Source organism: Podarcis erhardii (genome assembly GCF_964252035.2).
Source record: "Podarcis erhardii genome assembly, chromosome: 2".
Classification (NCBI taxonomy): domain Eukaryota; kingdom Metazoa; phylum Chordata; class Lepidosauria; order Squamata; family Lacertidae; genus Podarcis; species Podarcis erhardii.
The window spans coordinates 107,494,631-107,519,562 of record NC_138498.1 but is presented as its reverse complement, the minus strand read 5'-3'; the positions used below and the strand labels follow the sequence as shown (position 1 = coordinate 107,519,562).

The 24,932-nt window shown below is 47.6% G+C and overlaps 1 protein-coding gene across 5 annotated transcripts in view; it reads left to right on the top strand.

The window, feature by feature from the left end:
- Positions 1–24,932, top strand: part of CPNE9 (copine family member 9) — a 58,019-nt gene that overhangs the window by 17,409 nt on the left and 15,678 nt on the right. For 2 of the 5 annotated variants that reach the window (XM_081853203.1, XM_081853204.1), the window contains exons 3-11: positions 7,549–7,595; positions 8,359–8,462; positions 9,323–9,362; positions 12,259–12,335; positions 14,993–15,056; positions 16,909–17,012; positions 18,004–18,108; positions 19,083–19,124; positions 22,069–22,144. In XM_081853203.1, coding sequence (XP_081709329.1) covers positions 7,549–7,595; positions 8,359–8,462; positions 9,323–9,362; positions 12,259–12,335; positions 14,993–15,056; positions 16,909–17,012; positions 18,004–18,108; positions 19,083–19,124; positions 22,069–22,144 — 659 coding nt within the window. Of the gene's footprint in view, positions 1–7,548; positions 7,596–8,358; positions 8,463–9,322; positions 9,363–12,258; positions 12,336–14,206; positions 14,526–14,992; positions 15,057–15,262; positions 15,434–15,480; positions 15,635–16,908; positions 17,013–18,003; positions 18,109–19,082; positions 19,125–22,068; positions 22,145–24,932 lie in introns of those variants that run through there. The other 3 variants (XM_081853206.1, XM_081853205.1, XM_081853207.1) reach the window with 3 other exon arrangements.

Genomic DNA, 24,932 nt, shown 5'->3' with positions numbered 1-24,932 from the left:
GCTTGGTTTCCAGACCCTCCCTTGATCATCTTGGTCACTCTCCTCTGTACATGGTCCAGCTTGTCAACATCCTTCTTAAATTGTGGTACCAGAACTGGACACAGTCTTCCAAGTGTGGTCTGACCAAGGCAGAATAGATTGGTACTCATATTTCCCTTGATCTGGACACTAGACTTCTTTTGATGTAGCCTAGACTAGCATTAGCCTTTTCTGCCATTGCATCACACTGTTGACTCATGTTAAGCCTGTGGTCCACCAAGACCCCTGGGACCTATTCACATGTACTACTAGTAAGCTATGGGATGCGGGTGGCGAAGATCATAGAATCATAGAATCATAGAGTTGGAAGAGACCAAAAGGGCCATCGAGTCCAACCCCCTGCCAAGCAGGAAACACCATCAGAGCACTCCTGACATATGGTTGTCAAGCCTCTGCTTAAAGACCTCCAAAGAAGGAGACTCCACCACACTCCTTGGCAGCAAATTCCACTGTCGAACAGCTCTTACTGTCAGGAAGTTCTTCCTAATGTTTAGGTGGAATCTTTTTTCTTGTAGTTTGGAACCATTGCTCCGTGTCCGGAGCAGCAGAAAACAACCTTTCTCCCTCCTCTATGTGACATCCTTTTATATATTTGAACATGGCTATCCCATCACCTCTTAACCTCGTCTTCTCCAGGAAGATGAGTGCTGCAACCCCAGAGTCAGCCACGACTGGACCTAATGGTCAGGGGTCCCTTTGCCTTTACTTACTAGTAAGCCAGGCATCCCTCATCCTATATTTGTGCTCCTGGTTTTTTCTGCCTTAGTGCAGAACCTTACATTTATCCCATAGAGACCTTGGGGTCTTAACCTAGGACGTCCTAGGTTCAGATGTTCTGCCGCTGAGCTAAGAGGCCTACCCCTTTGGGTTTCTAGTGTAAATAGATGGTAGCCCTGGAGGAATTTTATGCCCCATCCTGTAGACAAGCACTCAATGTGAAGGGCGTTTTACAAAACAGAGGAGGACAGCTGCCTGCCCTGAGGAGCTGGCATGCTGTAATTTAAAAGTGGGGAGGCAAGAGAGAAAGGGGAGAGAAATGGAGGCAGGGGGGAAGTTGCCATTTATTTCAGTTGCACAAACAGAGGGCTCAGAGCCTAGGACTTGCCAATCAGAAGGTCGGCGGTTCAAATCCCCGCGACGGGGTGAGCTTCCGTTGCTCGGTCCCTGCTCCTGCCAACCTAGCAGTTCGAAAGCACGTCAAAAGTGCAAGTAGATAAATAGGTACTGCTCTGGCAGGAAGGTAAACAGCGTTTCCGTGCGCTGCTCTGGTTCGCCAGAAGCGGCTTAGTCATGCTGGTCACATGACCCGGAAGCTGTACACTGGCTCCCTCGGCCAATAAAGCGAGATGAGCACCGCAACCCCAGAATCGGCCACGACTTGACCTAATGGTCAGTGGCCCCTTTACCTTTACCTGCACCTAGAAAGCACGGGTCCAATCGGTTTCCCACTTGTCTTGTGCTTTCTAGGTTGTGCTTTTGTTCAGCTGGGGTGCCCCAGAGTGCCATTCCGGCACCTCTCAGGTGTGCGTCATAGCGGGCCGGTATCACGGTGCTTTAAATGTATGGCATGAATATGTAGCCTGGGTTTCCTTGAACTGAGTCAGGCTTAGTTCTGGGACACAATGTAGAAGCATATCCTGAAGAAATGTGAGAAGGAGCTCAACGGAAAGATGGGAGGAAGCAAGTGTGAAGCCGCAGTTTGTTTAACGTGGTCTGTGGAATTATCCAACTGTAGAGACCAGCTCATGTACCTGCTTGTGTGGCAACAGCGGCCTACATAATCTCTCAGCAGATTTGAGGCCCCAGAGACGGGATTCAGACATACACAGACACAGACACACACAGAGAGAGGCTGTCTCAGAGGAGACATTCTGGTGAATGTCTAAAAGGGGCATCTAATTACAGAGAGTCTCTCTCTGCTGGTGGCTGAACCACAGAAAGCCCAGGTGTCCCTTTTAAGTGGTACCAGCCTCATAATGACTGCAAGGCGAGCTGAGACTTTTTGCAAGGGCTTCTGTCAAAGGACACTTCCAGAACCGTCACGTGGGATTCGGTCACATGGCAGCGGATTCAGGGTGTGCGGTTAGTTGACTGGGTCGCCTTGCAAAACAAAGCTGCTTCCTCAAAACGGCGGACTTTTTTTTTGCGATAAGGAGCGTGATGGGAAAATGCACTAGGAAAGTGTGGCGTGACGCTCACTTTGCCACAACATTGTCTAACCTGCCTGCAAGCAAATCAGAAACGAATGCTCAGTAAACAGGTCACCAAGGAACGCCCAATATTTAAAAAAATTAGGGGTTCAAGGAGGGATGGCTCCAGGCATTGTGGGACGCTACAGTTGTGGTGAAGTTAACAACACTGACACATATCTAAAAATGACTTTTTAAATAGACTCCTTTAAAAAAAAAACGGCTTCTAGTTAATTACATGGGGAGGAATAACCTATTCAGTAGCTAGAATGTGAATTTTCTGCATTCACTGTGTGGACAATGTGTTCCTGAAATGACCCAGTTGCATTTTATTTTATCAGCTGTTGTACATGAATATAAAATCAACAATGCTTACATAAAATCCTTTCTACGAACGTGTGCCTTCTTAATGATCTTCATAAGCCGCTCTGGGAGCCTTTTTGGCTGAAGACTGAGTTTAAAAGGCTTTAATGTAAATACTCTTGTTAAATATTTGGCTGCTTAACTTTGAATCAATGTGAAATAATCAGTCTGCCTGGTTGTTGTTTTTTACTCCCCTCATTTTGTGCCTCTTTTGTTTTCAACGGGGCCATCTCACTTCCTCCCCAGCCAGCTGTATGGCCCTGTGACCCGCCCCCCCCCCATGTCTCACAGCCCTTGAAGAGGTTTACTCCCAGCCAAAATGCCCACTTCCCTCCCAACAGCTATATTGATTGTAAACATTCCGTGACCTCAGGATGTCTGTGAACGTCCCATTGCATCAACAGCAAGGGAACTCCTTTTGGCCAGTGAACCAGATCCAGTTGTGGGCTACATTTGGCAAGTGGGCTGGGCTGCCCACTTGGCAATCACCTGCTGTAGTAAAACGTTCAGTGAATCCAGCCCCTAGACGTAGCGGTGCAGCTTGCATTAAACACAGCTTCAGTTTGGTGCCAAAGGCAAGTCGCGCTGGCAAAGGCAAGCTGCTCTGCTGCGGTCGGATACACTAGGGAGCTCCTCTTTGCAGGAGTTCCTGGCTGGATCGGATGTTTGCTAAAAGCAGCGCTGCTTTTAGCAGACTTCCGATGCCATCGGAAGCTCCCAAGTGCATCCGATCCCAGCAGAGCGGTTTGCCAAGTTTCAATTTTATTTATTTATTTCATAAAAGGTATGCCCTGCTTGATTGCAAACACACACACACACACACACACACACACACACCATTCCTTAGAGCATCAAATGCCAGCTGCGCTCGCAAAGGACTGGCCTGGAATGTACTCTTTAGTCTCCCCAATCTTCCTTCGCAGGTGAGTGGCAGGTGCGTGTGGCCGGGAGGAAACAGCCCCAGGGACCTCTGGCAGGCTTCTTTGGGCCTGGAGGTCAGAGGTTCCCTGTGACTGCACCACATCATTGCAGCCTGAGCATGTCGATGTGGAACATAGCACAACATTCACTGAAATAAGACAGCTTTTCCCAGATGCATGCTGCGGTACATGGCAATCTTTCTGTTGTCCAGACTGACAGGTGCCCCTGCCATTATGTAAAGCGAAGTGGCCACGTCAGATGCTGGCTTGTTCCTAGCCAGTCCTGCAAAAACCTCGGGCACGATAGAGAATGTTGTCTTGTGGCCAGTACCGAAGTAAGTTTACACTACCATTCCAGGAAGTGATGGACTGTTTCCTTCGCTGGAGGATTCCAAACAGACATTGGATCTGTAAGGGATTCTCTAGCAGTGATTCCACCACAGCAGAACTACATGGCCCGTGGGATCCCTTCCATCTCTATAGCTCTACGATTCTGTTATTCTGTGTATATGGACCAGGAGAGGGCCCCATCTTGTCTTTTGCCTCAGGAAGTCAGTTTTCCAACCATAAAACCATTGACTTGGCAGGGGCCTTGAGGTCCTCCAGTTCATCTTCAACCCCATAGTAGTACTGTTTTAAGGTTTTTATACAGTGGCATTTGACAACCATGGAAACTTGACAAAATCTACCTGATATGTTCCATTTGTTGGTGATGCAGTCATGTAAAGATTGACTTGATACATACATGAATACAGATGTTTTGGTCCCAGATAACTGATTGGAAAATATTGCAGATGTGGTCTGGATCCAAGGAGAGTATTGTTAGGCTACTTTAAAAAGCTGGATTCAGAGCAGGAAGCTGAATAAATTTGCTATCCATTAATAACTGCAAAAATCTTAACAGTTCGACATTCAGCAGGAATTGAGATAACTTAAGTTATACACTGAGGCTGATACCCAACTAAGGTGCTCATTTACAAAAGTCAGTTGATTTCAATGGGTTTACTCTGCATATGACTAATATCAGATATAACTCCGAGAAATTCTGTTGATCAGTGATCTGGCATTTAAAACTGTCCTTTTAAAAGTTCAGAAATGGCGAAACCATTCAGAGAAGATGGGAATGATAGCGTTCAGCATTTGAGCTGAAATATTAATCTCGCTGAATTTAATTGTGTTGACATATTGGATCAGGTGATGGTAATGGATTGCCCAAGATGGATAAACGTTAAGGCAGGATATGGCACTGTAATATTAAATCTTTGCCTTGATAATAATTGTGATTGCTATACATATAATATTTATCGTATGATTCATTAGGCCGCTTTTGTCATAACCCATGTGTAGTTTTGATACATTTCCCAATAAAGCAATGGTGACAAGATGCGTAGACACGTTATTAAAAGAATGGTGTCACCGCTTTGTCTAATTCATGATACCGCAGAGCAGTATAGGGCTAAATTGCAAAAGCAGCTCATGGAGAGTTTGCTTCGCCTGATCTTAAATGCCAATCTCATTGTTTAGGAAATCTCTGTGATGAAGGTGCAAGCTAGGACTGTCAACAGATTAAAAGATATTGTAGCTGATGGATGATCAATAACATATAAACAGACATCACAGCAGGTTCTGCTCCTGCAGTAGAAACCTGGCTTCCTCTCAACATCACATATTAAAGGAGAGTTGCACAACAGACCAGCAACTCAAAGGCTGCCTTGTCCATCACTCTTCCTCCTTGACTCATGCTTCAAACAGGCTGCTGACATTTTTTTAAAAGTGCCATGCACACCTTTACCTAGCTACAGTTAATGCTTGCCTTGCTATTGTTTTTAATGACTGAAACTATTTTAAAAGAACTGCAAACTGCTTCAGAAAGAGAAGGTTTGTGACGCCACCAGTGCCAGCTGGTTAGTACTCAGTACAGTGGTACCTTGGTTTTCAAACTTAATCCGTTCTGGACGTCCGTTCCAAAACCAAAGTATTCTAAAACCAATATGTGCTTTCCCGTAGAAAGTAATGCAAAATGGATTAATCTGTTCCAGACTTTTAAAAACAACCACTAAAACAGCAATATAACATGAATTTTACTACCTAACGAGACCATTGATCCATAAAATAAAGGCAATAAACAATGTACTGTAGTCACACAATCAATCAATCAGTAGCTGAACTGGGTTCCACACAGTCACAAAAACAACAAAAAAGAGCCGCAAAAAACAGACAGACCTAAGCGCAAGTGTGGCACTGAAAACGGAAGCATAACACTCAAGACGGAGCATGTTCGGCTTCCAAAAAAAGTTTGCAAACCGGAACACTTACTTCCAGGTTTGCAGCGTTTGTGTGCTGGTCCCGGGGGGAAGGTTACCGTTGGCGTAGTCAAAGTCCGGTCCTGGGTCAATAGCCTGGAAACAGTTCCGAAGGAGCGGGGCGAGGTCCGAAGCAGGAAGCCGGGCGGGGACAGGAACACTGGAGGAACAGGACTGGATGCTGGCCGAAACAGCTCATCGACGACGTTGCTCCCGCAACCTGGGACCGGGCTGACTGGCCTTTATCTGTTCTGAGGCCAGGGGCGGTCCCGGCCCCCAGGAGACCCGCCTCTCCTGGCCTTAAGGCGAGCACTCCTCCTGGGAGAAACCAGTTCCCTTCGCCTCTCTGCCCTGAGCCTCTGCAGTTCAGGAGAGGCTGAAGGGTTACTGGGCCCAGGGGGAGACTCACCTGCAGGCACTGAGTCCTCAACCACCTCTGGAGCCAGAGTGGAATCACCTGGTGCCTGCTCCTGAGGATCCGGCACAGGTGCAGGCACTTCAGAATCAAGGCCCTGCCCCAGTTCAGCCGGCCCTGGAGGCGGGGACTCCTGTGCAGGCTGGGATTCCTCTGGTTCAGCCTCTGAATCGGAATCCCAGGCCATCACAGTTTGGGTTCCAAGTCGTTTGAGAACCAAGGTACCACTGTACTCAGGGAACATAGGAAAAGTTGCTGTATTCCAGGTCAGACTATCCGGTGACGGGCAGCATCTCTCTTGAGTGTCTTTTCTGGGCTCACTTGCAAATGCTAGGGAGTGAATTTGAGAGCTTTGCATGTGACCAAGTCAGATCTGCCACTGAACTACAGACAGGGATGTTGGAGCATTAAAACTCCAATATTGCCTAGTATTGTATTTGCAGCTGGCACCCATTGTCTGTTCTTAATTTAGCTTATAAAACAGAAAACCTTCTGCAGAACAATGGGAAACTATTATTAATTAATTTACATATAGCTTAAAGCCACGATAGTCATCTAAGCAGTTTACAAATATAAAAAACAACTTAAGGTAAAGGTAAAGAGACCCCTGACGGTTAGGTCCAGTCGTGGCCAACTCTGGGGTTGCGGTGCTCATCTTGCTTTACTGGCCAAGGGAGCCGGGTCATGTGGCCGGGTCATGTGGCCAGCATGACTAAGCCGCTTCTGGCAAACCGGAGCAGCGCATGGAAACGCCAGAGCGGTACCTACTTATCTACTTGCACCGGTGTGCTTTCAAACTGCTAGGTTGGCGGGAGCAGGGACCAAGCAACGGGAGCTCACCCCGTCGCGGGGATTCGAACTGCCAACCTTCTGATTGGCAAGTCCTAGGCTCTGTGGTTTAGACCACAGTGCCACCCACGTCCCATAAAAAACAACTTACACTAGCACTAAAATATAAACATCCATAATTAAAACACATAATGAAACATAGTAATAATTAGAACAACCCTAGCAATTGTGTAATTAAAACTTAAGCTGCGTGCACGCCAGCTATTTAAAGCACATCCCTGCCCAAATAAAACCCTGAGGACCGCAACGCACCTACAATTCCCAGCACCCTTAACAAACTACAGTTCCTGTGATTCTTTGAAGGGAAAGTGTGCTTTAAATATAGGGTGCCTACAAAACGGCTGCAAAAGGTACATTGGGAGTATGACATGGAAAACACAAGTGCATGTGTAAAAAATGCAATTGTATGGAAGAAGATTTCTTTTTCTTTTTCTGCGCTGAATGCCTTCTTCTGACATCTCTCCTTGCAGTTGTGATTCTTTACATCCAAGGAACGGCGGACAAGGAATGGAGAGAGGTGAGCAGCTGCAGGCACACACACACACACACACACACACACACACACACACACACCCTTCTGCTTCCAACGCACCTGTTACATCAAACTGGGAAAGGACTCTTCTTGCAGGATATGGGCCCTGCCGCAATTTACCAGCACAGACCCTCATTGGTCAAACCTGCTGGCTCAAACCCTTGATCTAAGCTTTGGATTGGGAGGGTTAGTGAGTCAACAACCCAAGAGCCCTGCCAGTCCTGTCCTCCATGCAAACATACAAGGATTGAGTATACAGTGGTACCTCGGGTTAAGTACTTAATTCGTTCCGGAGGTCCGTTCTTAACCTGAAACTGTTCTTAACCTGAAGCACCACTTTAACTAATGGGGCCTCCTGCTGCCGCCACGCCGCCGGAGTACAATTTCTGTTCTCATCCTGAAGCAAAGTTCTTAACCTGAAGCACTATTTCTAGGTTAGCCAAGTCTGTAACCTGAAGCGTATGTAACCTGAAGCGTATGTAACCCGAGGTACCACTGTACACCAAACATGCAAAGTGCATGGCTTCCACCAAGGAATCCTGGGAACTTCAGTTTACCCCACCACCACAATACTACAATTCCCAGCACCTGTAACAAACCACAGTTTCCAGGATTATTGCCCCCCCCCCGGAGAGTGCTTTAAAGGTATGGTGTGTTCGCAGTCCATATATGCAACACGGGGTTGCTACTGCCACCTGTTTAACCTTCTGCATTTCCCCTTCTGTTTTTTCTTACCTCCCTGTCCCAGTTTGGTCGCACAGAGGTGATCGACAACACGCTGAACCCAGAGTTTGTCCGGAAATTTGTGCTGGACTATTACTTTGAGGAGAAGCAGAACCTTCGTTTTGATGTGTGAGTCGCTTCTGGTCCTCTCCCCGACTTTGTGCCCCTGTCCTGACCCCCTTTTTTCATACCACCCCTCTGCTTGCTTGTTTCCTGGTTCTCTTTTCATAGAACCATAGAATGGTGGAGTTGGAAGGGACCCTGGGGGTCATCTAGTCCAGTGTTTCCCAACCTTGGGCCTACAACTCCCATCATCCCTGACTAGCAAGACCAGTGGCAAGGGATGATGGGAATTGTAGTCCAAAAACAGCTGGAGGCCCAAGGTTGGGAAACACTGATCTAGTCCAACCCCCCTAAATTAAGGCTCGAACCCAAAACCCTGAGATTAAGAGGCTCATTGCAAGGGGCATCGCTGGATCCTTAAAAGACTTTTGGCACAAGCCCATAACAACTGGGGCTCCATCCCTGGCACAGCTGAAACTTTAGATTCACTTTCAAAGGGAAAGCCATCCTGCAAGCCAAACTTTTTTTTCAAATTTAGGTTTTAAGAGGGGAGGAAGGAAGGAGATCCGGGGTTGGATGCAAAAGGGTAGGGCTCAGCTCCCATGCTCCACATCTGGCAATGCCCCTGGCTTCTACATTCCTGTCTCAGATTGCAGTGCTGAGGCCTGCTTTCAAACCCTATTCCAAATCAGACCTTGAATATGTTCCAGGGCCGGATTTAGGTTTGATGAGGCCCTAAGCTACTGAAGGTAATGGGGCCCTTTATATGTCCAGCTGCCCATCCAGTTGTTTTTCCTGTTAATTTTTTTGGGGGGCCCCCAAGAGAGTGGAACCCTAAGCTATAGCATGTTTAGCTTATACGTAAATCTGGCACTGATATGTTCTAACACCAAGGCAGTAATGCACTTTCTCTGTGCTTTTCCCAGCTACAATGTGGACTCCAAGACTAGCAACCTTCCCAAAAGCGTGAGTACATACCTCCCTAAATACGTCTGCAAAGGGGTTTGCTGCAGAGATGGGACCTAGAAAATGCAGTTAGTTGAGGTCCTGGAAAGTCTGTTGCAAGTTGAAGGAAGGAAGGAAGTGCTGTGTTTTCCAAAAAAAGAACACAAAATGTTGAGCAGGAAAATAACCATCTGCCTTGGGCAATGAGCATTAATATCTGGAGAGCCCAGGATATCTTAGAATTGTAGAATTGTAGAGCTGGAAGGGCCCACAAGAGCCATCTAGTCCAACCCCCTGAAAATGTAGGAATCTCAACTGAAACATCCATGACAGATGGCCATCCAACCTCTGCTTAACAATCTCCAAGGAAGTAGAGTCCACCACCTTCCAAGGGAAACTGTTCCACTGTCAAGCAGCTGAAATATACTCGGAGTCAAGAGTGGATTTCGTGCTCTTTATTCAGCTCATAGCGGTGAGGAGGAATGGAAGTTCCCCCAGAATGTCTGCTTTATATACATTATTTACACAATGGGCCCCACGTGATTGGCTAATTCCGGGATTCACCTGTAGGCCAATCAGGTTGCAGATTCACTTCCACCTGGAGCTGGATTGGGTGGCTCTTGTGGACCAATCAGACTGCTGCATTCTGAATCCTATTGTTCTAGGACCATTCCGAGTGCTGCCTTTTGGATAATATTCAGCTCAGTACATAACAACAGCTCTTACCGTCAAAAAGTTCCTCCCGGTCATAGAACTGTAGATTTGGAACCGCAAGAGTCATCTAGTCCAACCCCTCGCAATACAAGAACCTTCTTGCCCAACGTCGGACTCGAACCCACAGCCCCGAGATGAAAAGTCTCGTTCTCTACAACTGAGCTGTCTGTTCAGTCGGGATCACATTTTGTGCCATTTGCTCACACGGCATGATTTACAGTGGGTTTGGGGTCTCTCCAGGACAGATTTTTTGGGGACGCTTTGAGCCAAGCCCAAAGTGGAAATTTGGGGTAAGGTGGGGGAGCTCTGTGGGGATTCCTAAATAGTAGCAGGGATGGTGCCTCTAACTCCTGTATCTTGAATTTTATTTCCATGCTGCATTTCCCATTATGACCTGCGTAGAAGGTAAGCTACCTCCGCCCCTTGAAGCGGCCATGCTGCCCTCTGCTGGTGGAGCCGGTAGAGTGTGGTTGGGCTGGACCAAGCCAGGTTAGCAACATAGGAAATTGCCTTACAACAAGGCAGAGGGTTGCATACCCTCCAACATGCCGCAGAGGAAAATCGGGATGCGCGTCTTTGGGAGCCACGCTCCTGCGTGAGACACGTGGCTCGCGAGAGAGCACAGGCCCCCAATTTTTGAGGAGGTTGTGACCTTGCGGGAGCCAAAATGGGACTTTCCAGGATCCAGTCTGTATTTCTGCGATGTCCTGTGATCGGCCCATTGAACACAGAGCATTGTTGACATGCAGCCTGGCAGCAGCTCTCTGGCATTCCCAGGTGGGAGTCTGTCCCGAGCTCTACCTGGAGACACCAGCAATTGCAAGTGGGACTTTTTGCATGCAGTGTTCCTGTTGCGGCCCTTGCCACGGGTTGGGGGGGGTGGGTCAGCGGTGGGAGAGAGCACCCATCTCAGCCAGCTTTTGTGTACATAGACCACGACTGGTGTAAAAACAGTCATCACCCTGGCTCCATGCCTGAGCACAGCGACTCCAGGGCATGGGCAAAAAATAGCAGAGCACTGGACTGCCTTAAGCGCAGCTCTCATGTTGCTGAGCCCAAAGAAACAAGCACAGAATTCACCAGCAATGGTTTACTGAGGTTTAAAAGAGTAAAATGGTTGCAAAGTCCAAGTTCTGACAGGATCCCCAGTAAGGCTCAAAAATACTTCTTCAGCTCATGAGAGATTATCCAGTTACAGAAAGAAAAGAACAGACAGGATAGATAGACTGTACAGTGGTACCTTGGGTTACATATGCTTCAGGTTACATACGCTTCAGGTTACAGACTCCACTAACCCAGAAATAGTACCTCGGGTTAAGAACTTTGCTTCAGGATGAGAACAGAAATCGTGCTCCGGCGGCGCGGAGGGAGCAGGAGGCCCCATTAGCTAAAGTGGTGCTTCAGGTTAAGAACAGTTTCAGGTTAAGAACGGACCTCTGAAACGAATTAAGTACTTAACCCGAGGTACCACTGTACAAGAAAGAGATACAGAACTGCTCTGCAGTCAGAAGATATAGACTCACCTCTGAGCTGGGGTCTCACAGACTCCCCTGATAAAACTTGTCTGTTGAGAAAGTGTGAGGAAGTTTTGCACCCATAAAACTCACAATCCCTGACATATTCAGAGTTGGGCCATTTTAAGGCCATGTTTATGACCTTGTTGGGGGGGGGGCGGACTATATTTTGGAGGGGGGAAATGAACGAATTCCTATGTCCCACAAATAACCCAGAGATGCATTTTAAATAAAAGCACACATTCTATTGATGTAAAAACACCAGGCAGGCCCCCACAAATAAGCCAGAGATGCATTTTAAATAAAAGGACACTTTCTACTCATGTAAAAAAACTAACTGATTCCTGGACCGTCCATGGGCCAGATTTGGAAGGCGATTGGGCCGGATCTGGCCCCCGGCCGTTAGTTTGCCTACCCGTGTTCAAGTCCTTGCAATGAAGCTGGGATGAGAGGGTGTTTGGCGCTGAGTGGGAAAGTACCCGCTAGATCTTTCAGTTGCCGCAGAAAGCTGGCGATGCAAGAGGGCAGAAATGGGCATTAAATTACAAAATTGTTGGCTCTGTAATGAAGGGGGGGGTGTCTCCCTGCCCATCCTCTGCTACCCCCGCAAATCATCTGTGAGCTCTCTCTCTCTCTCTCTCTCTCTCTCCCCCTCTCCCTCTCCCTCTCCCTCTCCCTCTCCCTGGCAGGGCTTCCTAGGACAGGCGTACATGGCCCTGGGTGAGGTCATCGGCTCCCAAAGAGGTCGCCTGGAGCGGCCCCTCACGTGAGTCACCACCATCGTTTATGCTTTTAATTATTTCATAAAACTCGTACACCGCTTGGTTGGTTTTTTTTTTTTAAAAAAAGCACCACAAAGCGATTTACAAAAAGATGAAAGGAGATAATCAAGGGGAGGTGGAATACAACAATGCTTTAAAAGCATACAAAAAGTTAAAGTACTAAAAGAGAAAAAATATATATTTGAATGCTACCTTTCCATGGTAAACTGCCCTCAAGACCACTCCCCCCTGGCTAGGCAATAATTATTTGGGAAATAATTCACAAAAGCGAGACTCCCCCCCCCCCCAGAGTGAGTGACGGTTTGTTTGCTTCTAGGTTGAAGAACCAGAGGTGGTTTGTTTTATTTAGTTCATTTTGCCAATATGTCTTTAAAATGGGGGTGGAGAATTTGTGTTGGACGACTCCAGGTCCCATTAGCCCAGGCCAGCATGGCCGATGATGGTCAAGGATAATGGGATTTGTAGTCCAGCACCGACAGTAACAGGTTCCCCATTTCCTCTTTAAAACATGGAGCAGTTTTAATCATGGTGGTCCTTGAACATGCTCAGGGGTTTTTATGCCCATTTTAGCTCCAGTTTGTAAACGTTTGATACCCCCAAAGATATTGAGAAAGAAAATATTAATAAAGGCCTTTCAGTGTTGTAGCTTTCGTTTGTTAAATTCTAAGTGCAGGGAGACTTTTCAGCATCCTTCGCCCCCTAAAAAGGGCACCTTAATTCAGCTCTGAATTGCGTGTTTTAATTTTTCTTAAAAGTGAAGTAATTGACTAACCAGTTCAAAGCATCCTCGTTAATTGATTTATTAAGACGTTTAATTGATTGGCAGCGTAGTGAAAAGCAGAATCCAGCTCCCTAGAGGGGCACGCCAGCCGAGTGGACAGAAAGGGATGCTTATTTCAACTCTCCAAACCTGGAGATACGTTCTGCTGACCAGCTGCAGGGTCTGAGTAGCCGGTTTGAAGATTTGAGTGAGAAGCGTTAAGGTTGGGGACGTTCCCAAAATGAAGACCATTGGCTTGAAACACCTTGCGCCGAATGCCTCCTGCTGTGACGCAAAGGCCCCGCCAGAACCACCCGTCTCCCTCCTTTGGGGCTTTTTAGCTAGCAGCAAGGGCAAAATGGAGGCTATCAGGACCTGTCGCTCCTTCCATCACTAATTATTTTTGACAGGGCGTCCTTCTCTCCACTGCCTGTCTCCCAAATACACAAAGTCAGAATGGATTGGCCGCTGCCACACCGATTAAGGTCAATTTGCCATGTTGCAAAGGGGGAAACAGGCATGTCACTGCCACGCTACCCAGTCTCTGCACTGCTCCCATCTCCCTCTATGCCTCCTCCACGCAAGGGGCCTTGATCCCGCTAATAAGGCTCATGCCAGAGATGGGGGGAGCTACGGCCCTCCAGATTTTAGGGGACTCCTACTCCCAACAGATGGGACGCGGGTGGCGCTGTGGGTTAAACCACAGAGCCTAGGACTTGCCGATCAGAAGGTTGGCAGTTCGGATCCCCGCAACGGGGTGAATTCCCGTTGCTCGGTCCCTGCTCCTGCCAACCTAGCAGTTCAAAAGCACGTCAAAAGTGCAAGTAGATAAACAGGTACCACTCCAGCGGGAAGGTAAACGGCGTTTCCGTGTGCTGCTCTGGTTTGCCGGAAGCGGCTTAGTCATGCTGGCCACATGACCAGCTGCACGCCGGCTCCTTCAGCCAATAAAGCAAGATGAGCGCCGCAACCCCAGAGTCGGCCACGACTGGACCTAATGGTCAGGGGTCCCTTTACCTTTACCTTACTCCCAACATGTCCAGCCAGATGGTCAGTGGTCAAGGATGATGGAAGTCAGACTCAAACAACTAGGGATGTGGGGTAATTTAAGTGACTTTCCATATCATGCTACCCAAATGGCAGATTTCAGGTAGGTGCTGGGGGTTCTTTGTCAATCTAATCTCCCTTTACCGCTTTTGTTTTCTAGTCCAGGGGAACTTTGACTTGAATGTTCAGAAACAACCATGGTGGGCTCCTTGTTGTTCTGAAGCAATGCATTCTGGGAATTCTCTGGCACTGAGTGCGGAGTTTTTTTATCTTGTGTTTTGCCAGCCACACACACAGAAAGTCACTTTATGAGGATTAGTTACCATCTTAGCACCTTGTTAAGAGCCTGTTATTCCTTTTAGTTAAGGTGATTACAGAGGGATTAAAATACGGGAATTAGCAGCACGGTAGAAGGCTGGGCCAAAAAGAGCTCGCTTCCACTTTGTTGCTGTATTTCAGGGGTATTTCAGCGATGAGGAACCTGGGGCCCTTTAGATAGGACTGGGCTCCAACTTCCATCAGCCCCAGCCAGCATAGCCATTGGTCAAGGACAATGGGAGTTGTAGTCCAACATCTGGAAGGGCTGCCGGTTCCCCATCCTTCTTGCAGCGCCAAAGAAGAGGCAGCCAAATTCTTGGCTGGCAAGGCCTTGCACTTGTTGGTGGCTCAGAGTAATATTTGAACTTTCTCCCCTGAGTTCTGTCCAGTTACTCCAGTAACGTTACCACACAAGTGTCAGCAAAGCCAGCACAATGAGGCCTTTCTGTGTGCAGCCATGGGATATAGTGTACTTTCGAACTAAGCCTGTGTCTCTCTCTCTTTCTTTCCTTTTAGTGGGGTTCCAGGGAAGAAGTGCGGTACAATTGTGCTGTTCGCTGAGGAGCTCAGCAATTGTCGGGTGAGTTGCCTCCCAACGTTGCTGGGAACTGGAGTTTCTGCCTCATGAATCTACCCTTCCTAGCACCTGTAGCAAACTACAGTTCCCAGAATTCTTTGAGGGGAAAGTCACGTGCTTTAAATGCATGTTGAATGCGGTTTAAACGTATAGCATGCATCTGCACTCATTGAATGCAGCAGGGCTTTCTTCAGAAATGTATAGGATCTCACTATAAATCAAATATGGCAGTGATGCATTTAGATGGATTTTTGAACGCCTGCTACATTTCGGTCAGGGCGAGCCAATGCAGTGCCCTCCAGATGTTGTGGACTACAACTCCCATCATCCCTAATCACTGGCTATGTCGGCTGGCTCCAGCAAAATATGGAGAGCCACAGGTTCCCTGTCTCTGTTTAAAAGGATGCTTTCTTCACTGGGCATAGATGACCGGCGAAGTGGCAGTTGAGGGGATGGCCTGAGCACAACCCAAAATAAACCCTCTGTGTGGATATAACCTTATTGTTATCCCCAACCAGTGATTTCACCAACAACTGGTGACCAAGTGGTTCTCTGGGCTCAGGGCCACAGAGTGGGGTGAAGTAAGGCCTCTATCTTGGGGCAACAACTGCCCAAAAAGGAAGACTGACCTGCCTCACATTAGTTGTAGCTTGACTTAACAATTCCACCCACTATTTCCCTCCCTCTTGCCCTTAGCCCATGGGTTGGAAAACTAAGGCCCAGGGGCCGGATCCGGCCCAATCGCCTTCTAAATCCGGCCCACAGACTCCCGCAGTCCGGGAATCAGCGTGTTTTTACATGAGTAGAATGTATCCTTTTATTTAAAATGCATCTCTGGGTTATTTGTGGGGCATAGGAATTCGTTCATTATTTCCCCCCCCAAAAAAATATAGTCCAGCCCCCCACAAGGTCTGAGGGACAGTGGACTGGCCCCCTGCTTAAAGAGTTTGCTGACCCCTGCCTTAGCCCCTTCTTAAATGCTTCAGTATGCTTCAGGTACATCACCTGACGCCTCCATGATTTCAGGCTATAAAGCTTTCTTTCTGCTTTTCCCCCTGCCGTATCAGTTTCTTCTACCCACGAACTGTTCACTCTACAAACACAGCGCCCCTTGCACTAAGCTTGTGCTGCTGGCTCTGTCCTCACACTACAGTAAGCCCACAACTTACACAGAAGTTACCTTCCAGGGATCACACCTAAAGTGACTGTTTTGCACACATCCAACTGATGTGCGCCTACTAACGCATGGGTCCTTTGGGACCTGGAGGAGGGCACAAAGGGGGCGGAACTGGGTGGGGCGGGCTTATGCCCTTTTAAAATGGCACATCCTATGCCCCTTTTAAAATGTGGGTTTTTTTCTGAGGAGGGGTTATTGGGTTGTTGCTTTTATTTTGACAATATATCTTGTGGTTTTATAGTTTGATTTTGTTCTGTGAACCGACTGCCCTGAGACCTCTGGGTATATAAATTCAATAAAAAATAATAATTATGTGCCCTGCGCTGACGTACACAGGGACCAGGAACAAACCCGCCCCCCATGCAGAGTGGTCACCACCTGTATGGTCAAAACACATTGGGTTCAATGGTGGGTGGGATTGCCAAAGTCAGTTCCCTGGAAACCCTGGGAAACTTCCTCCTCCCTGGTCTCAGTGTTGCCCTTGTAAGGAAGAGGAGGGCGGGGACAAAACAATAATTAGTTGGCCCTGCCTACGATTGGCTGCAGCTATGCCTCTCATGGGCTCTGGCGCCACCTGCTGTTGTCCTCCTGCCTTATGCTCTGCCAGGCCCATGGGCTATGCATATATTAGTCTTGATGATGTCCCCACCTCAATCTGATACAGCTTTTCCCTTCCAGGACATTATCACCATGCAGCTGTGTGCGAACAAGCTGGACAAGAAGGATTTCTTTGGCAAATCTGACCCCTTCCTTGTCTTCTACCGCAGCAACGAGGATGGCACGTACGCAAGAAATACCTGACACCCGCCTTAACTGTAATGTTTGTGGCAGAGCCATTCCTTGATCCAGAACACGAATTCCAGAATGCTCCGGGCTTTCAGTAGGCAGAGGGAGAGGGAAGTTCTGGAAGGAAGAAGGTCTAGCCTGCGTGTAGCTGTAAAGTAAGGAAGGATCTCTAAAATATACCTCCTGCCTAATAAGAGTGTTCTGAGTCCAGGTTCTTATTTCCCAGGACTCTGAACACAACACATGTAGAATTGTAGCGCTGGAAGGAACCCCAGAGGTCATCCAGTCCAACCCCCCTGCAATGCAGCAAACTAAAATATCAATTTCTGCACTTTACTCATATTCCATTTGACATTGTGGCTCCATGTGCACTATGTATTTAAAGCAGCATCATACCATTTCAAACAGCCAGGGTTTCCCCCCTGCCCCAATGAATCCTGGGAACTGTAGTTTGTTAAGGGCGCTGAGAGTTGTCAGGAGGACCCCCCCCCATGGTCCTCACAGAGCTACAGTTCCCCGAGTTGTTCAAGAGCCAATCCCTCTCCCTAGTGAACTCTGAGAATTGTGGCTCTGTGAAGGGAAATGGAGGTCTCCTCACAATTCTTAGCACCCTTAGCAAACTACAGTTCCCAGGATTCTCTGGGGGAAGCTGGGCACTTTAGGAGCAAGATATGGGCAGACGCTCACCAAAACACATGCTTTTTAATGCGTGTGTAGTAGAAAGGAAAATACTGAGATCTGCAGCTAAACTCAGTGTGCTGAGGTTTATGGTTTCTGCTTAGATGTAGCTAAATGTACAGGACCCTTGTGCTCATGAGATGAATCCCTAACGTATCGTACGGCCTGCCCAAGTCATAACCCTTAACCATCCATATTTCCCGCCATGCCTATATTGCCTTTTCGTTTGTGCCGCCATGCCCACAAACACACACGGCAGTGCTTCCTGTTCTCCTGTGCCCATTGCCATGACCCTTTTCCTGGTTCCAGGTTCACCATCTGCCACAAGACGGAGGTCGTGAAGAACAACCTGAATCCCGTGTGGCAGCCATTTTCCATCCCTGTGCGGGCCCTGTGCAATGGGGACTATGACAGGTCAGAGTTTATATACTGTTCTGATAATTGTAAGGTTCTCACACACATTGCGGCCCGCATTACAAAAAAACTTCCTTCAAAATTGGGAAGTGCATTGTTACCTCGGTTTTCAAGCATCTCAGAAGCCGAACGTTTTGGTTTTTTCTAACACCGAAAACCCGGAAGTAATTGCTTCGTTTTCGAACACTTTTCGTAGGGTCGAATGACTTCTGCTGCATTTTTTAAAAAAACTTCAATTGACTTTGCCGACCAACCTTTGCACCTCGGCTGTTGAACGTTTCGGAAGTCAAACGGTCTTCCGGACAGATTATGTTCGACAACCGAAGTACCACTATATTCCCTGGAAACAATTTGTTTTAGCACACGGAACAATCCTGAAGCCATCTTGGCTGTCTTAGTGACCCCAAATATTTCCCCTGAGGTAGAAGGATGTGCCTTGAGGGGGGCGGGGAGGGGAACGCTTTTCAAACCTTTCTTTTCACTTACAAATCTTTCAAATCCTGTTGAAAGAGCATATTTTGTGTATGAATAGGAACAGGGTGGGCGGGTCTGTGACAATGGTTTCAGAAACTAGGGTATTTTTTCCATTTCAAAAGAATGGCCCTGCAATCAGCAACCATTATCAGGTATCTTGACAAACAGGAGAAAAAGCCACACTTCAGAATCTCCACATAGGGATGGGAGATACCCCCCCCCCCCGCCGCCTGTAATTCTAAAGAGAGATTCTGTCCGCTACTGTAGACAATACTAAGCTACATGCAGTATTGTTGGGTTAAGGCAGCGGTCTGTGTTCCTGTGTATGGCATCAGGGCTAGTTCCAAGGGTTGAGTATTTTTGACAAAGGTCCTCACAGATCAGAGGTCCAAACAGATCAGAGGTTGTGGGAAAGTGTTTCACACACAAGCCCCGCTAATCGGGGACCTTCTCAGAACCGTAATATTTCTTTCAGCCTTGGTTTGTCACTTGCATTCCAGGACGGTGAAGATTGACGTCTTTGACTGGGACCGGGATGGCAGGTGAGGAGGTGGTGGGGTCTGCATAGTTTCTAGAACATTCTCTAGTTCTGTGGGAGAACCAACCTATGGGTCACTTTGAGGATCAGTCAAATCAGGATATAAATCACATACATGTGCGATTTTGTAGTGCACATTTACTTGGAAATAGTTTCTTTCTTTGGCGATCACTCGTAGTCGAGTAAGATTGTCTTAACAGTGAGCAACACGGTCTTAACAGTGAGTCTGTAAGTGACTGTGGAGGCCAATTCTGGATCCACACGTCCTTCCACAGCGGGGACACAGGTTTCCAGGCGGGAGTTGATCATGGTGAGGGTTTGCCAAGCGTGCCTTCCTTCTTTCGTCCTGACTTCGAGCATTTTCAAAGTCCATGACATGTTTGGTAAAGGCTGTTCTCCGGTTGGAGCACTCGCAGACAAGTGTTTCCCAGTTGTCAGTGTTTATACTACTTTTTTTTTTTAGATTTGCCTTGAGTCTTTAAACTTCTTTTGTTGACCACCAGCATTACACTTTCTATTTTTAAGTTCAGAATAAAGTCGTTGTTTGGAAGACGGTAATCAGGCATCCAAAACAACATGACCAGTCCAACAAAGTTGATGCTGAAGAATCATTTGCCTGGAAATATATCACGTTGAAGTCGCAGGGTTTACTCCCGAGTTATGTGTATATAGGACTGCAGCTATTTAGGCTTGAATTAGTCTCTGCCAACCCGGTGCCCTGCGGATGTTCAGGGCTATAATTCTCACCAGCCCCACATGCTGGCTGTGGGGTTAAGAGAGTCACAGTCCAGGTTGATGAACTCTGACTTTAATAATGAAAATAAAGAAGCAGGAGAAGAAAAAAACCCAAACAACACCATTTTCAAAGTAATCGAGTTGTTCTGTCTTGAACTGAGGTTGGAAGTAGCAAGTAAGACTTGGCCAGGGCTAAGGGAGAACCATCCCACGACATCTAATGTAGCAAATACGACATTATTAGCAAATAGGCACATAGGCCTAGAAGGTTTACAAGCTAGTGAGGAAAGCACTGTGCGAATAGAATAAAGGAACAGAGCACTAGGGCCAGAAAAGCAGAGTTGCCCTGAAGCAACAGAGGGATCTGCCTCTGCGTTAGGGCTCCCTGAGAGCATCCTCTCTGCTTCTGTTTACAGAAATATTTCTGCTCTTCCCCTTCCCGGCTTCCAAGGCCCTTTCAAAAACATTAGACCCGAAAGTGCTTTCAGCGCTCCCGTTTTGTGCAGTTCTTTACAAAAAAATAAAATCAAATCACAGCCTCTGTTTTCTTTCTGAATAGGGCCAGGATCCATGCATGAGAAAGGTGGCAGAGTGAACTGTACCACTTCTGGCTGCAGGTGGGAGATACCATTTCTAATGCTCCCCTGAAAGGAACCTGCAGTTTGTGGGAAGAGAGAGAGAGAAAGGAGAGAGAGATTGGTTTTAGCTCAGCACACTCCCTGCTGTGATTAATTCCCTGCTTGCAGGTTTCTGTTTCTGAATGCAGGAGAGCATTCAGAAACAGTTATCTCCTTCCCCGCCTGCTTTCTGGACTGGTACATTTTACCATCTCAATCTGCTGCAGCCTGGAGGGCACTAAGTTGGCCAAGGTTGTTCTGGTGTATATGTAGATCTATGACGCAGGGGTGCAGAACCTGTGGCCTGCTGCTGCTGCTGCTAGACTACCAGATCTCATCAACTCCAGCTAACATGGCCGTTTTGTCTGGGCCTGAGATGGCAGCTGATGTCTAGCAGCCTTTCACAGAATCATAGTGCTGGAAGGGACCACACGGGTCATCTAGTCCAACCCCCTGCAATGCAGGAATCTTTTTGCCAAACACGGGGCTCGAACCCACAACCCTGAGATTCAAGGCCCATAGGTATACCACTCTTCTAGAAGAGCAAAGAGGATCTGGTGAGAGCTGGAATGAGTGAAGTAGCTGAGATTGTCTTGGGGAATAGGAGCTCGATGCTTGGTGTTCTGGAATTATTATTATTATTATTATTATTATTATTATTATTACTACTACTACTACTACCCATCCTTCAGCCTAAGGTCCTAGGGCACGTTTCAGCATTGAAACTCAACATTGAAACACAATATAAAGGTAAAGGGACGCCGTGACCGACTCTGGGGTTGTGGCGCTCATCTCGCTTTATTGGCCGAGGGAGCCGGCGTACAGCTTCCGGGTCATGTAGCCAGCATGACTAAGCTGCTTCTGGCGAACCAGAGCAGCACACGGAAACACTGTTTACCTTCCCACCGGAGCGGTACCTATTTATCTACTTGCACTTTGACGTGCTTTCGAACTGCTAGCTTGGCAGGAGCAGGGACCGAGCAACGGGAGCTCACCCCGTCGCGGGGATTCAAACCACCGACCTTCTGATCGGCAAATCCTAGGCTCTGTGGTTTAACACACAGCGCCACCCGCGTCCTGAAACACAATATAGAAACAATTTAAAACAACTTTCAGTTGCAGTTTTTAGGTGGCTCCCCAAAATACGCTCCTCATGGGTCAAAAGCCAGGGCAAAGAGATGCATATTCAGCAATCACAGGAGAAGCTGTATAATAAAGATGCCAGGATGTCGCATCTGTGGGATGGGAGTTCCACCACTTCGGGGCTTCTACAGAGAATGCCCTCTCTAAGGATGCCCCACCTCTAGCTTCTGAAAGTGGAGGAACTACCAATAGGACTCCCTCTGCCCATCTTGGCACCCAAGAGGGTCTGTAGGAGAGGAGACAGACTTCCAGGTGTTTGGTGCCCGGGTCATTTAGGGCTTTGCACACTAACTTGAGCACCTCAAATGGGGTGCTTGAATTGACAGCCAGCGCGGCTGTTTTAACACGGGGGTGCCTTTAAGCAGGTATGCTTAAATAGCTGGACTCTGACATGAATGTAAGACTGCGCCAGAACCAATTGGCTGAACTGCTTCTTCCTTTTCATTCCAACAGCCATGATTTTATCGGAGAGTTTGCCACAAGCTACAGAGAGCTCTCTCGTGCCCAGAACCAGTTCACCGTCTATGAGGTAAGCTTCTTTCAACTCAAATACTTAACACTGAGCAATGCTAGTTTTTGTTTGTGGGTTGTTGTTTTTTTGCATAGCTAGAGATGTAACTTGAATCAACAGATTGTGTTTCTGGAGTGGAATCCTCTGAATGTACCAGACTTGTAAGAGCTGTGAATGGTGATGTTGTTGTTGTTTTGCAAAAACTTCATGTTTCTAGTCCCCATTGGTATGGGGGGAAAGCTCAAAAGAATGAAGGCCATGGTCTGGATTCGGTTTCCACTGTGGACTTTTTCAGGCTGTGTACACACTATACCTTTAAAACACACTCTTTCCCTCAAAGAATTCTGGGCACTGTAGTTTGCTAAGGATTGCTGGGAATTGTAACTCTGTGAGGAGTAAACTACAGGGCCCAGAATTCTTTGAGGGGGGAAACATACTCTGAATGTGTTTTAAAGGAATAGGTGGTGCACAGCCTTAGTTGCCAGTTTTTGAACTGGCCCCTGTCAATGTCCCTTTAATGGTGATTTGATCCACAGCAATTAATAGGTGATAAGCTTTGGCCAGGGGTGAGCAAACTTTTTCAGCAGGGGGCCGGTCCACTGTCCCTCAGACCTTGTGGGGGGCTGGACTATATTTTGGAGGGGGGAAATGAACGAATTCCTGTGCCCCACAAATAACCCAGCAATGCATTTTAAATAAAAGCACACATTCTACTGATGTAAAAACACCAGGCAGGCCCCACAAATAACCCAGAGATGCATTTTAAATAAAAGGACACATTCTACTCATGTAAAAACACGCTGATTCCCGGACTGTCCGTGGACCGGATTTAGAAGGCAAATGGGCCGGATCCGGCCCCTGGGCCTTAGGTTGCCTACCCATGGCTATGGCTCTTTCCATGCTGCAATAAGCTTCAGCACTTGATCTCTGCTGATCAGACTGATCAGTTAAAGGCAGAAGAGGGGCCGCAGCTGAGAGTCAGAGCACATACTTTTCATGCATAAGGCGCCAGGTTTAATCCTTGGCAACTACAGCAGGCAATAGGAAAGAACCCCGGAGAGCTGCTGCCATCCAAGTAGACAGTATTGGGCTAGGTAGACAAATAGTCTGACCCGGTATAAAGCACGTTCTTAGGAGCAGACTGGACTGCATTTGGAAGCTGACTTGTATTGAGTCAGACTGTTGGTCCATCAATCTAACTCAATATTGTCTACACTGGCTGGCAGCAGCTCTCCGGTGTTAAAGGTGCAGACACTCCCAGCCATGCCTGGAGATGCCGGGAATCAAACCCGGGACGTTCTGTGTGCAAAGCAGGTGCTTTACCCCTGAGCTCTTAGATGTTTCTTTTCTTTTCTGGCCAGTTGGCAACCCAGTCATTACTCCCCAGCCACTGCTTAATGGTTTCCAATATCTCAGTTCCCATTATTCCTCCCCCGCCCTAACTGTTTTGTATTGAGAACAAACCATGTAAAATACCCACCCTAGATGATGCTGTCTCAATAGGTATTATTACCACTTTGGGTGACGTTGCACAGTTTGCGCCTGCAGTTTAATAAAATCCAGCATCTCTGATCTGTCAGAGGGAATAAATAATCATCCTGAATCTGCTCACAGCGAACTTCAGCTTGCGGCGTTATGAGAAATAGGGGGAGCATTAGGGGCTGGCGGGAGGTGGGATACCAAACAAGAATTCTTTGGGATGCCTTGGCAGGCAGACTCTGCTTGTGCTCAGAGTTGCTTCAGATAATATATTTAGCATGCAGCCACATCGCACGGTATATGCTAAAAAAGTTACCATTGTGTTCAATAATATACAGTGGTACCTCAGGTTAAGTACTTAATTCGTTCTGGAGGTCCATACTTAACCTGAAACTGTTCTTAACCTGGGGTACCACTTTAGCTAATCGTGCCTCCCACTGCCGCCACGCCGCCAGACCACGATTTCTGTTCTTATCCTGAAGCAAAGTTCTTAACCTGAAGCACTATTTCTGGGTTAGCGGAGTCTGTAACCTGAAGCATATGTAACCTGAGGTACCACTGTACAGTCGTACCTTGGAAGTCGAACGGAATCCGTTCCGGAAGTCCGTTCGACTTCCAAAACGTTCGGAAACCAAAGTATGGCTTCTGATTGGCTGCAGGAAGCTCCTGCAGCCAATCGAAAGCCGCGGAAGTCCCATCGGACATTCAGGTTCCAAAGAACATTCGTAAACACTCACTTCCAGGTTTGCAGCATTCGGAAGCCAAAACATCCGAGTACCAAGGTGTTAGGGATCCAAAGTCTGACTGTATATGGATGTGTGAAGGAAATAATTTTCCCCACAGCTGCTGCTCCCCACCCCAAAATGCCGCTTGCCCATCCCAATCCCTGGCACTCTCCCAATTTTGTTGGGCTCCATCTCCCATCAGCCCCAGCCAGAATGGTCAGGGATGATGGGAACTGTAGTCCAAAACATCTGGAGGGCACCAGGTTGGGGGAAAGCCATAGCTCAGCTGGCAGAGCATCAGGTTTGAATGCAAAAGGTTCCAGGTTCAGTCTCTGGCTGAGAAAGACTTCTCTGGAGAGCAACTGGCCGTCAGTGTGTTCTGTTTATTTATTTCCTATCCCACCCTTCCTCTATAAGGAGCTCAAGATGATCTACACGGTTCCCTTTCTTATTTTACCCTCGCAACAACCCTGTGAGGTAGGTTAGGATGAGAAACGGTAGCTGGCTCAAGCTCACAGGGAGCGTTGTGGCTGAGCGGGGATTCGAATCCTGCTCTCCCAGGTCTTAGTCCAACACTCTAACCACTGCACCATGCTGGTTCT